This window comes from Trichosurus vulpecula, chromosome 1 (assembly GCF_011100635.1).
Source record: "Trichosurus vulpecula isolate mTriVul1 chromosome 1, mTriVul1.pri, whole genome shotgun sequence".
Classification (NCBI taxonomy): domain Eukaryota; kingdom Metazoa; phylum Chordata; class Mammalia; order Diprotodontia; family Phalangeridae; genus Trichosurus; species Trichosurus vulpecula.
In genome coordinates this window covers 21,582,212-21,598,328 of record NC_050573.1, presented here as the reverse complement: position 1 = coordinate 21,598,328, position 16,117 = coordinate 21,582,212, and the positions used below count along the sequence as shown (strand labels likewise).

General features: G+C 45.9%; 1 protein-coding gene and 1 pseudogene across 3 annotated transcripts in view; one reads left to right on the top strand and one right to left on the bottom strand.

Moving 5' to 3' along the window:
- Positions 1 to 16,117, top strand: part of UBE3B (ubiquitin protein ligase E3B) — a 54,914-nt gene that overhangs the window by 31,979 nt on the left and 6,818 nt on the right. For all 3 annotated transcript variants that reach the window (XM_036741792.1, XM_036741791.1, XM_036741790.1), the window contains 6 exons: positions 975 to 1,094; positions 3,385 to 3,561; positions 3,662 to 3,772; positions 6,058 to 6,195; positions 6,804 to 6,869; positions 7,834 to 7,892. In XM_036741792.1, the coding sequence (XP_036597687.1) occupies positions 975 to 1,094; positions 3,385 to 3,561; positions 3,662 to 3,772; positions 6,058 to 6,195; positions 6,804 to 6,869; positions 7,834 to 7,892 (671 nt within the window). The remainder of the gene's footprint in view (positions 1 to 974; positions 1,095 to 3,384; positions 3,562 to 3,661; positions 3,773 to 6,057; positions 6,196 to 6,803; positions 6,870 to 7,833; positions 7,893 to 16,117) is intronic.
- LOC118853461 lies at positions 14,425 to 16,064 on the bottom strand (annotated as a pseudogene).

Below are 16,117 nucleotides of genomic sequence, written 5' to 3'. Positions count from 1 at the left end.
TGGATTCACCATGTTTATGTTTTGTACGTATTTGTCTGTGACCATGTTCTCACGCTTCCCCCATTCCCCAAGAGAATTGGGCCCAGACTCTCTCCCATTTTGTTTTTGGGTCCCCTACCTCAGGTAAATAGGGGTTTAATGAGTTCTTGTTGAGTCTGGGAATGGATGAAGCCCTTTCAATTCGGTGAATGTTTGCCAAGGCCCGGACGCTATGTGGTAGGCCCTGTGCTGGGCCTCCAGAAACAAGGAGACACGTTTCTGCTCCCAGAGGGAGCATGGTGTGCATAGGGGTAAACACACAAAAAGAAGCAGGAGCCCATAGAGAGGGAGGGCTTAGAGCCGCCCCCAGGAAAAAGGGTGATTGTCGGGGTAAGGGCAGGTCTGGGGGACGGCTTCAGAGCGTTTCTGGAGGATGGAACAGAGGACTGAAGCTGGACCTTAATGGAATATCATGGGGGAAACCAGAAATATTGGTCTGCAGCCAGACTATTCAGCAAAGATGTCAAGTGTAAAAATCTCTGGCAGCTAAGTGCCGCTATAAAGAGGTTCCCTATAAACGGGGTTATATTTAGGTACTAGATGAAGAAAGAAACAGGCAGCCAGAAATGGGAATGGAGCATGGGCACGGACAGTACCTTTACCGTTTGCCTGCCTTGCATGGGCTCTGAGCTGGGCCTTCCAAGAATGGACAGTCTTTGACTGGGCCATGGAGTGCGCGTGGTAATAGTCAGAGGCAAAGACCCAAATCGCCCTTCCTTTCAGAGTGTTGCTTCCCTGGACCATTAGTGAAACATTCACAGGTCCCACAGAGTCACATCCATTGGCACTTTATGTTTGTCAAAACCAATCGGCGGCACCTTTCTTGGCCCTCCCCAGAATGCTCTGACCTCAGGTGTGCCACACAGTGGTTTTCACTGAGGCCCAGGATTCTCTCTTGCTGACCCCCAACCTGGCCCTGTCTTTGCTGATTTCAGAGAGTGCTCCTCTTCCGAAACATGGTGATCAAGGAGAAGGAGAAGCTTGGGCTCGTTGAGACCAGCTCGGCATCCCCTCACGTCACCCACATCACCATCCGAAGATCCCGGATGCTGGAGGTGAGTGGTCCCTGTCACTGTGTCAGTAATGATGTGTTTGCATTAAACATGGCCAGAAGAAGACCTCGTTTTCTTACTCATTAGAACCTCCAAGCTCTTTACGTGGCTCAGATGCATGAGGGCCTTGGGAAAGTGGGTTCTTGGCTGCTGGACGCTGGGCAGGTTTTCTGGTAGCTGCCGTCCAAGGTCTTGCTTGTTGACATTAGATTCCCGTTGGTCTTCAGATGTTGGTGAACAAGCCAAGCGTCTCTTCAATTGTTTCTCAGCTTGGGCTCTCTTCTGTGTTGCTCTGGTCAGCTCCTTGGGTCTTAGAACCACAAGGCTTTGGTACAAAATGATGATTGCTGTGTGTTACACAGTGTCAGAGTCCAATAACTTAGAAGTTTGCTGACCAGTTCAGGCTCTGATGTGTGCCCTTTGCTTAGCCACAGTGTTCAGAACAGCAAAATGTTCTTAAGGCATGAAGGGTTTAATCCCTGTCCTTGACCCATGGTAGGCGATTGTATTAGGCTCATGCTTACTCCCAGTCCCTGGGAATACCTTTGACCTCCTGCTGTCCCCAATACCAAGCAAGGCGTCCCAAGCAAGGCATCCTTCCTGTTCTTCCGTGGGCCTGTGGTTCATTCATTCAGATGTCCAACTGCCTTAATCCAACATTCAAGACTCTATAGGATTTAACCCTAACCCACTTGTCTTTTTTCAAAAACATTTGTTAAAACCTTTTAGTGTTTTAGATGTGACACCTCACCCACCCTGTGTGGAGCCCTCCTTGTGACAAAGAAAAAGCAGGGAACAGAACCCATGGACAGAGGGACCCCATCACACCCTCTTGGGCCTCGCAGCCCGGTGAGAGGGAGGCCTGTCCCGAGGCTTGTTCTTTGGGGCCATTGTTGCTTGTCATTTAGCAAGAGCTTGGCTCATTTTTGGAATTGTTGGGTAAATTGTTCGTTTCCCTGATTCCTTGGAATGTCTTCCTGCCCAGTGATGTTCTGGTTCCCTGACACACCATGCTTGTTGAGTGATTCCGCCATCAAACATCGGCCCATCTTGTCATGGGCCTGGGCAGACCACATGCCCGGCTCTCACATTGTGGTCCCAGGTGGCCCAGCTGACTTTTTTAGCCTTATCCCTTCTAGCTCTTCCAGATGCCTCCTGGTTTCCCACCTCTTTACCTTTGTTCATGTCCCTTCTACCTGGAATGCTCTCCCCCAGCCAGTCCATAAGGGCCCAGCCCAGGCACTGTCTCCTTCAGAATGCCTTTCCCAGCACTCCCTCCCTCCTGCCTCAGAGTCCCCCGCAGCCCTTGGTCCTGCCCTACAGTTCCGTGTGTGCAGGTGTTAGCTTCCCTCCTGGCCCTGGAGGCCAGCGACCACACAGGGGCTGACCCAAAGTGGACACTCAGTAAATCTTGGTGAATGTGAGCCAGGTGCAGAGTAGAGGGGAGGATTCCCTACCCTCTCCCCTCGAGCACATGCATCTGGTCTACAAGCTGTGGGACCCTGGGGAGGTCACTTTACTTCTTTCTGACTCAGCACCTCCTGCCCAGGATCAAGTGAGATATGTGTAAAGTACTTACAACGCAGTATAAATGCAAGATAGGAAGGGAGGGAGGAAAGAAGGAAGGAAGGGTTTGAGGCTCACGGATAGAAGAAAGATTCTTGGCACCCTCACACTCCAGTAGCAAGTGCTACTGTCTGTTTGTGGCTGGGGGGAGGCCACAGAGTGACCTCCTCTTGGCCCTGTGGTCCATGATGGGGAGCAGAATGAGCATTCCCCTCCACTTGGAGGTCAGGGAGACCTGATTTCTAATCCTGCCTGTGAGAGTTAGCACCTGGGTGGCTGTGGAGAAGTCCTTACCTGAGCAAGCCCTGTACCCTCCGCTCACAATGCTACGTGCTGGGGCTGCTGTAAGGCCCATGGAAATCAGGTATGTGGAGGAGCAGAGCTGCGGCAGCCTGGAGGACTCAGCCCACAGTCCCTGCCACCAATTAGATCTCACTGGGCAATTTACTGTCTTGGAGGCACGAGGCTCCAACAGAGGTGTGTCCTTTGTCCTAGTGATGCCACACAGTCTCCCCTTTTGGGAGAGGACTGTACAGGATGGCTTCGGCCAGATCCATGCTTTCCACAGGCACAGGGAGAGGAGCAATGAGGCCAGCCTTCTTGCAGCCACCTGCATCGTGGCTCACTTGTGGAACAGCCTGGGGAGGAAGGGCCTGGAGAGCCGTGTCTGGGGCTCAGGAGAGCGTGGCACGGCTCTGCTGATGGGCTGTCCCTCTGGTCTGGGCAGGATGGCTATGAACAGCTGCGGCAGCTCTCACAGAACGCCATGAAGGGTGTGATCCGCGTGAAGTTTGTCAATGACCTGGGGGTGGACGAGGCCGGCATTGACCAAGATGGAGTGTTCAAAGAGTTCTTGGAAGAAATCATCAAGAGGGTGTTTGACCCAGCGCTAAATCTGTTCAAGGTACACATCAGGGGAAGGGGCCCACCGGAGGAGGGGGCAGGCCCAGGCCCAGGCCGTGAGGAGCCCCTGGCTCACCCCAGGCCATCTTTGTGCTTTGTAGACAACCAGTGGCGATGAGAGACTCTACCCATCACCCACATCCTACATCCACGAGAACTACCTACAGCTCTTTGAGTTTGTGGGGAAAATGCTGGGCAAGGCCGTGTATGAGGTGAGCCATGGGCAGGAGAGCAGCCTGGGGAAGGGGAGGGAGGATGGGGATGCTGGCTCTGCTGTCACCTCCTTGTATGTCCTGGGCAAGCCCCAAGATGTGAGGGTGTGGGGGCCCTTCCAGCTCTAGAGCCGTGAGCCCAGCAAGGGGAAGTCTAGGCTAAGCCCAGTCACCTGAGAGAGGGAGGACTCCGGCAGCTGGGCTTTGGACTCAGAGCCTCGGGGCTGGTGGTCATGGCTCCGTCACTTCCTAGGCTACTCCAGGCAATAGACTGTGCCTTTTCAGGCCTCAGTTTCCTCATTTGTAGAAGGGGAACCATCCCATTTAGGTGTCAGCCTTGCTGGGGCCGATAGGAGGCTGCAGTGGGGCCTCATTTGTCTAGTTCTTCAGGACCCTCGTGTGCTCTCTGGGTGCAGGCTAGGCTCCCAGGGGACATCACTGCAGCTTCTTTTCTTTGTTTTTGGGCTCCATGGCTGTTGTAAAGGAGGCGGGCGAGAGTGCAGGGGGCTGGAGTCAGCAGGCAGGCCAGGGGCTAGCCTGAACTCCAGAGATGGAGAGCGAGCCCCTTGTGGGGACAGGCCGGAGGGAGGCAGGCTTAGTTCCCTTCTTTCTACTTAGCCAGCAGAATTCTGGGTAATAGTGGTGGGCCCTAGATAGCATTGATCTTTTTAAGTAGCCCCCCACCATTATCACTGGGAGGAAGAGGGGTGGGGGGAATCAATTTAGATGTTTGAGAACTATGGAGACAAACTAGGCCCCATGGGCCTTCCTCCCCGAATCATTTCCTGGGGTTGGGGAGTCTGGGAGTCTGTGCTGTAGTGACCTCCTCAGCAAGGCCTGAACCAATGCAAGAGGGTCATTTCATGCTTCATTATGAACCAAAGAGAAACAGTGATGTTGACCAAACAGAGGAGGGCACCAGCAGGAGACTCGAATGTTAATTCCATGTTTCCCAAAGAGTGGGGCCCGGTGAGGGAGGATCAGGGCAAGGAGAGGAGGTAGTTGTGATAGAACGCACAGGGAGAATGAATTGGCCTTGCTCCAGAGAGTGTTGGAAAGGACCTCCGAGGCCATTGAGTCTGAATCCTGAAGGATTCATCTCTTCAGCATCCCTGGCAGGAGGGCCCCCCTCCCTTCCCTGTGCAGAGCCCGGGGGGTCGCTGACTCCTCTTGGAGACATACTCAATTGTGGGAAAGTTCCACCCCGTCTGCCACGAGCCAATGTCTGCCTTCCAGTCATTCCCACTCATGGCTCCAGGGTCTCCCCTCTGCGGCCAAGCAGAACAGGCTGAGCCCTCTCCAGAGTAGCTTGTCCACCAGTGTTTCTGAAGTGCCTACCATGTGCCAGGCGCAGCACTAAGGGCTGGGGTTGCAAAGACAAAGGATGCCATGCTCCCTCCTCTCAAGGAGCAGATGCTGTGTCAGAGGAGATCGTGTGTGTATGCACACTCACACATCTGTACAAAGCGGATAAATACAAGGCAGTTTGAGAGCTGGGATGCAGGTGGAGGGGCCCAGGAAAGGCTTCATCTCACAGGTGGTCTCAGGATTGACCATTGTGGGGCCCCCACTCTTTTCCAGGCTCACCAGCTTCAGGTCCTTTACCTTGTGGTGGTCACATTGTCTGGCTTTGTTTCCCTGGTGTATTCTCGGCACTTGCCTGTACCAGCCTCTCTGTAGCCTTACATTTGCCACCTGAGTGAACGTTCTGCTTTTCTCTTTTATTCTATAGCATGAGGCCCAGGGACACTGGGGAGGAAGGCTGGAAATGGGGCCATGCTGAGTAGCTGGCGACCCCTTGCCTTATATTCATGGAGGAAGGGGTCTGGAACTGTTTTCTTTTCAACATCCTCACTCTCTCCATGATGTCATATGGCTGCAGGTGATAGGATATCACAATCTCCAAAGAATTAAAATGAGCAGGGTACCCCCAAGGCAGTAGAGACCTTCAGGCAGTCAGTGATGCATTCCCAGAGAGGCATTGCACCTGTGATGAGCTGTGGCTGAGCAGCCTCGGAGGCAGGCCAGTCATGTGTCAAGAGCCCAGGTCCCCACGCAGTGTCCACAGAGCCCTGGGGTCCTTGGCAATTGGAGGGTGTACCTGAGAGGATTCATGGGAGGCAGGGACGAGGCGTGGACACAGGATAAGAAGATAGAGGGGTTTCCGTCGATGCCCACTCACACCAGGCAGTGTGATCCTGGAGCTGCTGCTGATGTGTTCCCTTCTGCAGCTGCCCCAGGGTCCCAGGGCAGTGTCAGAGGCTTCCTTCTCTTTTGTGTTACAGGGGATTGTGGTCGATGTGCCTTTTGCTTCCTTCTTCCTAAGCCAGCTGCTTGGACACCACCACAGTATCTTCTACAGCTCAGTAGATGAACTGCCTTCCTTGGATGCAGAGTTCTATAAAAACCTCACTTCTATTAAGGTTGGTGTGATTTGAAGCCATTGGCATCAGTTTATAGATGAGGAGGAAGCAACATGATTATTAGGACCTAGGACCAGAGCCCCTTCCCCTCCCTCTGCTGGCCAAGGTCCCCTCTTGTGAACCCTGGCTCCAGCGGCTGGGGTTGCCACCGCTTCTTCTGGTAACAGCTGGATGACTCCCTTAGTGGCCCCAACTCTGTCAAGTAAAGGAAAAGCTTCCATTGGAGGGGGATTTGTACACTGAGGTGGGGGCAGGGTGGAGGGATTGGTGTTAGGGAGGATACATTCAGGGGGGTCAGGAGGTGAGGGGCTCCCCCTTCCTGGAGATGTCCAAACTGTGAGCTACCTTGCCACTCCTCCATTCTCATTAAATTGATTAAAATACCATCTTAGTGGCCACTGAAGGCCAAGGAGCCCTTCTGTGAGCTGGATCTGGAGGCTTTGCTTCCAAGGACCTAGATGGGGAGTTTGTCCATGCAAAGACACAGCTCTTTTTGCAGCCCTGAATGTCACAATCAAAGGAAAACACTCAGGAGGAGGCTGGTGAGCTCTGTAGTTCTTGAACGTGGAGTTTCTTGGCCCTGACACCTTTTCCATCTCTTTCAATAGCGCTACGATGGAGACATTGGCGACCTGGGCTTAACGCTATCATACGATGAAGATGTGATGGGCCAGGTGGGGCTCTTTACACACTTCCCTTCCCATTCCCTTTGCTCTGCCTGCTTCCTGCTTGGTTCTCCTCGGTCCTCTTTGTCCCTAGGGCCCCGCAGAGGGCTGCTGGGCTGCAAGGGTCCCAAGAAGCTCCCTGAGCATCTCCAGGGCCTGGGCCCTTCTCTTGCTGACCCCCTTTGCAAGCCTGCTCTGCAGAAACAGCTTTGCTGATATCACAGTTGGGGATAATTCTTGGCTGGAGCCATAATCTCCTCTGGTTGACATGACTGTTGGTTGCCATGGTGAGGATTAGGCTCTTGCAAGCTGAGGATTATAGGCCTTTTAGAGGGAGAAGCAGCAGGCCAAAGGCTGCCTCTCATTCAAGGCCTGGCCATGTTTGTACATGGAGGCACAGTGGGCTCTTTCCAGTGGTTCCTCGGGAGATCTCCTACTTCTCACCATCTCTTGTCATCCACACAGATCTGTGCATGTGGGAGCACACATGTGTGCATACACACAATACACACACACACACACACACACACACACGCATACGTATGCATGCACGCGCACGCACCAAGTTCTGTCTCCAGCAAACCAGATCTGGCCTATGTTCACTTTGACTTATGAACAGATTCATAAATGGGAAATGAGGTCTCCTGAATTTGTAGGGAAAATGTCCCCAAGTCTGTGCACAAAGGAATGTTCCTTTTCTTTTAAGGGTGAGGGTTGCTTTGGGGGTTCCTGGATGTGTCCCAGAAGAGGGTGAGCTCTAACCGCTCACTCTGCCCTTAATCGTCAGGGCTCAGGCTAGCTTGGGGTATCTGAGAAAGGACCCTCTGGGCTTGAGGAGGCACGTGTGGCCGTGCTGCTTTGTGGGAGGGCCAGTCTGTCCCTGTTCTGTAATTATCCTGCGAGTTTACCTAGTCCTTCCATCTCCAGGAAGATGCCTGTCTTGTAATTACAATGCAATCTTCTTCCTCATCAGCTTGTTTGCCATGAACTGATTCCTGGAGGGAAGACCATTCCTGTGACAAATGAAAACAAGTGAGTATCACAATTCAGTTCTTCAGGTCATTCCTTGGAAAGACTTCATTCTGTGTCTGCAGCCTCACGTGGAGGATTTATTAAGATCGATGGAAGTAGAAAGAGGCCATAAAGACCATAATGGAATTTGCCAGTTACAGTTCATAGGCAGAAATTGTATTGAATTCAATTTGCAAAATAAGAATGGACAATCTGTTGTTTGCACTAGTGCTTCTAAGGTCAAAGGCGGCCGGGTTGTGGCGTTTCAAGGGGTTTAGTGATACTTCTAGATGCAGAAGGATGGATTCTGAGCCATCCAGGTGCATGGGCACCTCACCCGGGGATGATAACTTGTGGCAGGCGGCTAAAGGCCCTTCCTCCAAAGGCATTGTGATGAATCCAAATGTCGTAGACAGTGGTACTTAGACACACAAAATCAGAGGCGCCTTAAAGCCCTGCAGCTAGTTTCACAGATAACCAGCTTTAGGAATCTATCATCAATGTCAGCCTTGGGAGCCTGTGAAAAGCAGGCTTGCCTGCTGCACCAGCACTGCCCAGCCCTGTGCCCAGCTCATTAAACCCACTGATCTATCTTATCGTCTGGAGTCTCCATCTCCTTCTATCTGACAGCCTCAGTTGGGCCCTGTTTATCGCAGCTCTCCAGTGTTGAGGCAGGGCCCACTGAGCTCTCACCTGCTTGGATCCACTGGGCCTTAGGCTGGGCAGATTGGTCAGCCTGGACTGAAAGGAATCCTCCCATCTCAGATTTAGCTGCAAGAGCAGCCTTTTGGGACCCAATAGAAGCCCAGCCTCTGCCTCCCTGGGACCTGCAGGGCTGTTTGAGAAGACAGGCCCAGCCCATGTTCTCTGGCACACACAGCTGTGGTTGTGCTTTGTTTCACACTCTGCATAGAGTGTTGGGCATCCTGCCTCACAGAGCATTCCCTGAGCATCCAGACAGGTTGGAGACCCATAGGTGGGACCCTCAGAGGCCTCCATTCCATAAGGGCAGAAACTGAGCCCGGCCCAGAGAAGGGAGGGAGGGAGGAAACTCCTGCCCAGTATTCTCAAAGGATGAATGGGAGAGTCAGGGCCTTGGATGCCAGGTCATTGTGTAGACGCAGATAGAGCTCACTAGGGTCCGAATCATCTCATTTGATAAGAGGAAGCACTTTGTGGGGTAGGGCTGTTTGGTTCCTTCATGTTGGGAAATGCCACTTTTATCCTGGCTCTCCAGTTCCTCCTGGGGTTCCAGCCTTAGCCCAAGAGGCAGATTCCTCCATGCCTAGCACAGCTGGGTTTTCCTTTAGCTCCTTACATGGAATGCTGGCTCTGAAACCGTTGGGAAATAGCCCTTGTCTTTAGGACCTCTGTGAAATGAGGACTCTTTTATTAACCTGGTTTAGAGTACTAGTAGGCAGCAGTGAAGAAAAGGGCTCTTAAGGTATGTGTTAAAGGCTAACATGATTGTTTAATACTTTGAGTCAAAGACTCATAGAATGTCTGGACTGGGAGGGGCCTTAGAACAAGGGATGTCAGGGCTGGGAGGGGCCTTAGAACAGGGAATGTCAGGGTTGGGAGGGGTCTTAGAACAGGGAATGTTAGCTGGGAAGGGCCTTAGAACAGGGAATATCAGAGCTGGGAGGGGCCTGACAGCAGGGGATGTCAGAGCTGGGAGGGGCCTTAGAACCAAAGGTCAGAGTGGGAAGGATGTTAGCAATCATTGGTTCAGTCTCCTTCAGTAGGTGAGGGAAACTGAAGCTTATATAGGAGCAGTGACTTGTCAAATGTCAGACAGTTTCTACGATTCTCAGGCTTAAAGAGCTGCTGGTGCTAAGCAGGATAATGGAAGTAATTACTTTGGAATTTTCTAATTTAGAATTCATGGTCATGAGACCTTGGCTGGGCTGAAATTACAGATCTGAACAAAGATTTTACTTAGGAAATCAACAGTGCTTATCACGAGAATAATACACTATGACCAGGTAGGATTTATTCCAGGAATGCAAGGCTGGTTCAATTTTAGGAAAACTATCAGCGTAATTGATCATATCAATAACAAAACTAGCAGAAACCATATGATTGTCTCAATAGATGCAGAAAAAGCTTTTGACAAAATACAACATCCATTCCTATTAAAAACACTAGAAAGCATAGGAATAAATGGAGTCTTCCTTAAAATTATAAGTAGCATCTACCTAAAACCATCAGTAAGCATTATATGTAATGGGGATAAGCTAGATGCATTCCAGTAAGATTAGGGGTGAAACAAGGATGTCCATTATAACCTCTGTTATTCAATTTGGTACTAGAAATGTTAACTTCAGCAATAAGAGAAGAAAAATAAATTGAAGGAATTAGAATAGGCAAAGAAGAAACTAAATTATCACTTTTTGCAGATGATATGATGATTTATTTAGAGAATCCTAGAGAATCAAGTAAAAAACTACTTGAAATAATAAACATCTTTAGCAAAGTTGCAGGATATAAAATAAACCCACATAAATCCTTGGCATTCCTATACAGTACTAACAAAGCCCAACAGCAAGAGATAGAAAGAGAAAATCCATTTAAAGTTTCTGTAGATGGTATAAAATATTTGGGAGTCTACCTGCCAAGACAAACCCAGGACCTATATGGACACAATTATAAAACACTTCTCACACAAATAAAGTCAGATCTAAATAAATAGAAAAAACATCAGTTGCTCATGGTTAGGCCGAGCTAATATACTAAAAATGACAATTTTACCTAAATTAATTTACTTATTCAGTGCCATACCAATCGAACTACCAAAAAATTATTTTACAGAGCTGGATAAAATAATAACAAAATTCATCTGGAAGAACAAGAGGTCCAGAATATCAAGGGAATTAATGAAAAGAAATGCTAGGGAAGGTGGCCTAATGATACCAGATATCAAACTGTACCATAAAGCAGCAGTCATCAAAACTACTTGGTACTGGCTAAGAAACAGAGTGGTGGATCAGTGGAATAGGTTAGGTACACAAGGCGCAGTAGTCATGACTATAGCAGTCTACTCTTTGATAAACCCAAAGAATCCAGCTTCTGGGCTAAGAATTCACTATTTTACAAAAACTGCTGGGAAAATTGGAAAATGGTATGGCAGAAACTGGGCATAGACCAGTATCTTACACCGTATACCAAAATGAAGTCAAAATGGGTTCATGATTTAGGAATAAAGGCTGATACTATAAGCAATTTGAGAGAGCAAGGAATAGTTTACCTATCAGATTTATGGGAAAGGGAAGAATTCATGACCCATCAAGAGATAGAGAGCATTACAAAATGCAAAATGGATAATTTTGATTGTGTTAAATTGAAAAGTTTTTTTATAGACAAAGCCAATGCAACAAAGATTAGGACAGAAGCAGAAAATTGGGAGAAAATCTTTACAACCAGTGTCTCTGATAAGGGCCTCATATCTAAAATATGCAGGGAACTGAGCCAAATTTATAGGAATACAAGTCATTCCCCAGTTGAGAAATGGTCAAAGGATATGAACAGGCAGTTTTCAGAGGAAGAAATTAAAGATATCTATAATCATATGAAAAAATGCTCTAAATCACTTTTGATTAGAGAAATGCAAATCTTAGGTACCATATCTCTCCTGTCAGATTGGCTAACATGACAAAACAGGAAAATGATAAATGCTGGAGAGGATGTGGGAAAATTGTTACATTGTTGGTGGAGTTGTGAACTGATCCAGCCATTCTGGAGAGCAATCTGGAACTATGCCCAAAGGGCTATAAAAATGTGCATACCCTTTGACCCAGCAGTACCACTTCTAGGGCTGTATCCCAAAGAGATCACACAAGTGAGAAAGGGACCCGTATGTAAAAAGTATTCATAGCAGCTCTTTTTGTGGTGGCAAAGAATTGGAAATCAAGGGGATGCCCATCAATGGGGGAATGGCTAAACAAGTTGTGGTATATGAATGTAATGGAATACTGTTGTGCTATAAGAAACTGGGAAGGTATGGACTTCATAATAACCTAGTAAGACCTACATGATATGAGGCTGAGTGAGGGGAACAGAACCAGGAGAACATTGTTTCTGTGATGATTAACTTTGATAGACTTGGCTCTTCTCAGCAATACAAGGTTCAGAGATAGTTCCAAAGGACTCATGATGGAAAGAGCTATCTACATCCCGAGAAAGAACTATGGAGTCTGAAGCAGATTGAGGCAAACTATTTGCTCTCTCTTTTTTTTCTCTTCTTTTTTGGTTTTGTTACTTCTTTCTCATGATTTATTCCATTGGTCATAATTCTTCTTTACCACTTGACTATTGTGTAAATAAGTTTAATGCAAAGGTATATGTAGAACATATATCGGATTCCATGCCATCTTGTGGGGGAGGGAGGGGAAGAAAATTTGGAACTCAAAAACATGGGGAACTGAATGTTGTGAACTAAAAATAAACTAAAAATAAAAAATCTAAAAAAAAAAAAAGGAGAATCAACAGTGGAGACGTGACTTGTGACTTATTTAACCTCTTTAGGAGACTTAATTGCATTTTAATTCCTTTTGCATAAGATTTATTTGAATGCCAAGCAGTAATACTGTTTATTTTTCAAAAATTATTTTTATTTCATTAAATATTTCCCAATTAGATATAAAAAATTTTTAACACTTATTTTTTAAAATTTTGAGTTCCAAATTTTCTCCCTTCCTACCTTCCTTTCTCCTTGAGAAGGTAAGCAATTTGATATCGGTTATACATGTGAAGTCATGTAAAACATATTTCCGTATTAGACGTATTGCAAAAGAAAACTAAAAATAAAGAAGATGAAAAAAAAACACTTCAATCTGCATTCAGAGTTCGTCAGTTTTCTTTCTAGGGGTAGATAGCATTTTTCATCATGGGCCCTTTTTGAATTATCTTGGATCATTGTCTTGATCAGAATAACTAAGTCTTTCACAGGTGATCTTCATTACAATGTTGCTATTACTGTGTACAGTATCCTGCTGGTTCTGCTCATTTCACTTTGCATCAATTCATATAGGTCTTCCCAGATTTTTTTGAAACCATCCTGCTCGTCATTTCTTATAGCACAATCATATTCCATCAAAATCATATACCACAACTTGTTCAGCCATTCCCCAATTGAGGAGCATCCCTTCCACTTCCAATTCTTTGTCACAACAAAAAGAGCTGCTATAAATACTTTTGTACAAATAGGTCCTTTTCCCTTTTCCTTGATCTCTTTGGGATAGAGACCTAGTAGTGGTATTGCTGGGTCAAAGGGTATGCACAGTTTATAGCCCTTTGGGCATAGTTCCAAATTATTGTCCAGAATGATTGGACTGGTTCACAGTGCATTAGTGTCCCAGTTTTTCTCATCCTCTCCAGCATTTGTCATTTTTCTTTTTCTTTTCTGTCATGTTTGACAGTGTGATAGGTGTGAGGTGGTGTATTTCAGAGCTGTTTTAGTTTTTGCATTTATCAGTATTAATCAGTAGTGATTTTAGAGCATTGTTTTCATATGACTATTGATAGCTTTGATTTCTTCTTCTGAAAAATGCCTGTTCATATCCTTAGACCATTTATCAACTGGAGCATGGCTCTTTATTTTTATAAATTTGGCTCAGTTCCCTATAAATTTAAGAAATGAGGTCTTTATCAGAGAAACTTGCTAAATTTTTTTTTCCTCTTCTGTTTTCCTTCTAATTTTTGTGGCATTAGTTTTATTCGTGTAAAAGCTTTTTAACTTCATGCAATCAAAATTATCCATTTTACATCCTATGATGCTCTCTTTCCCTGTTGTTTGGTCATAAACTCTTCCCTTATCCATAGTTCTGACAGGTACATTTTTCCACAACCCCCTAAATTACTTACCATCCTTTATGTCTAAATCATTTATCCATTTTAGATGTTTGTCTATACCTAGTTTCTGCTAAACTGCTTTCCAGTTTTCCCAGCAATTTTTGTCAGATGTTGAGTTTTTTTTTTTATCCTCATATTATTTTATTCTTTTAAAAAAATTACGGGATTACTCTAAGGGCAAAGAGGACTTGTGGCACAGGTATAAGTGAAGAGCTTGTGGAAAAATAAATTATGATCTAGACAACGAGGAGACCAAAGGGAATGCTTGCAAATTGACTCATCTGACTCTAGTTATCAAAGCTTTAACTCTGCAAATACTTGGAGGCACAATTATGCACGTTTGTTTTATTCATAATTCGTATTATTCTGGGATACCAAAAGTATTTCTAATGATTTCTAATTTCTAATTAACAAAATTTTTGTACCTCATCTCAAAACATCCACTGATTCATCTCATCCAGTGGTAATATCAAATTTGTTAAAAGGAACATAAAAACAAACATGCACACAATTGCACAGTTTTCATAAAGGTCTATTTCATTATTCGTGGGTAGCACCATTTAACAGTTAAATATATTTAAATAATGTATAGGTGACTGCACTACTGCAGCATTGGTAACTAGATAGATAACCAATTTAACTAGAGACCAACAAGTAACCATCTAAATATTTAAAACACAGCTCTCGTTTGAATTCACCCTCGTTTAGATCATCCCTCTTAGACAAAAAAAAAGCCTGCTGGTCACACTGGAAATATATTTTAAGGCCAAATCTTCTGCTAGCTATCCCTTCCCCACAGATTTCTTCCATTGTACTAAGCCTCCAACCCTAAGGCGAGCCCAAGTTTGTGACCTCTAGCATTGATGCTCTTCCCATCCACCAGGGCAGACGATGTAAGCTTCGCACCAGCCTTCAGGGTCTGAGTATAACCCACACCAGTTAAACTAGAATTGTTGACTTTTGCAGAAATAGAAGCAGTGCAATCCAACTGATATTTGGCTGCAATGCCAAAACAAGTGCAGTTGGTGCCTGATGTCCAAGCTAGGTTTACAGAAGTATCAAGATCATCACATACTTTCTGATAAATTGAACCTCCAAATTCTGTTCCATCATTGGTATTGGTGTGCAGTTTGAAGTCTCCAGTCCTATAGCCCAGTGCAAAGTTATTCCTTGTTACCTTTGACTTGGCACTATCAAAGGTCATCTGGTAGCCAGCAAGCCAGCCTTCATAACCAAAAACGACTGACCCATGAATTGCAGGTCCAGCAAAATCAAAGTCAATGTCACAGCCAAGGTTTATACATTCCTGCTTATAAGCAGACTTTATTCTACCACTTTTCTTGCCTGTGTTTGGTGAGAAGGTAGTGTCAAATGTCAGCTTCAAACCTTGGCAAATCTGATCTTCAATTGCGGTGTTGGTTCCCAGAGTGTTGTCAGTGTTCCATTTTTCTGTGAAAGTCAGACCATACTCACACCATTTATATTTGGTCTCCAAAGTCCCAGAAACTTTACCAGTGTCTGTATTACATGAACCTGATGGTGAGAATTCCACTACACTTTAGGATTTTGTTTTCACATCCAGTTTCACCAACCCAAAACCAAATCCTTTGTTGAAAATATCTCTGGAAGCTTTGCCAAGGTCAGCATATGAGGGGATTCCTCGTGCATTCCTCGCACATTGTTGGATGCTGACACTCCTGCAGGTATGACGATATGGCGAGGCCGAGCAGAGGGGTGACCTGAGGGGTCAGATGTTGAGTTCTTACCCCCAAAGCTTGGATATTTGGGTTTATCAAACACTAGATAACCATGGTCATTTATTCCACTGTACTGTGTACTGAATCTGTTTCCCTGATCCACTGCTTTATCTCTTAGCCAGTACCAGATTGTTTTCTGCTTTGTGCTATAGTTTGAAATCTGCTAGACTGCCTTCCTTCACTTTTTTTTATTGTTTCCTTTGATAGTTTTGACCTTTGGTTCTTAGTAAAACTGATCTTTTGATTAAAGTAAGGCAGGAATATTTCCACTTGAAAATTTTTCATTATTTACATTAAAACTATCTACTCCAACCCCTTACTTTACAAATAAGGAAATAGAAGGCCATGGTAGAAAAATGTCATAGCCATGATCAGAAAATACATTTTGTTTTTCGAAAGCAGGTTTGAAAAATCCACATTATCTCTTGTTTGATGAGAGAGACTAAGAAATTTTTAAAATTGGTTGGTTTTTCATGGAAATGAGAGAGTGAGTGTTGCATTCCTTCTTGCAGCCTTTGGCTGAAAGCATCACCAGAGTTAACATACAAAATGCCTCTTGCTTACGGGGTGGTTTCCGAAGGCCCATCTAGCTCTGAGATTCAGAGTCAGTGAACACACTTTCTTAAGCACTTAATGAAA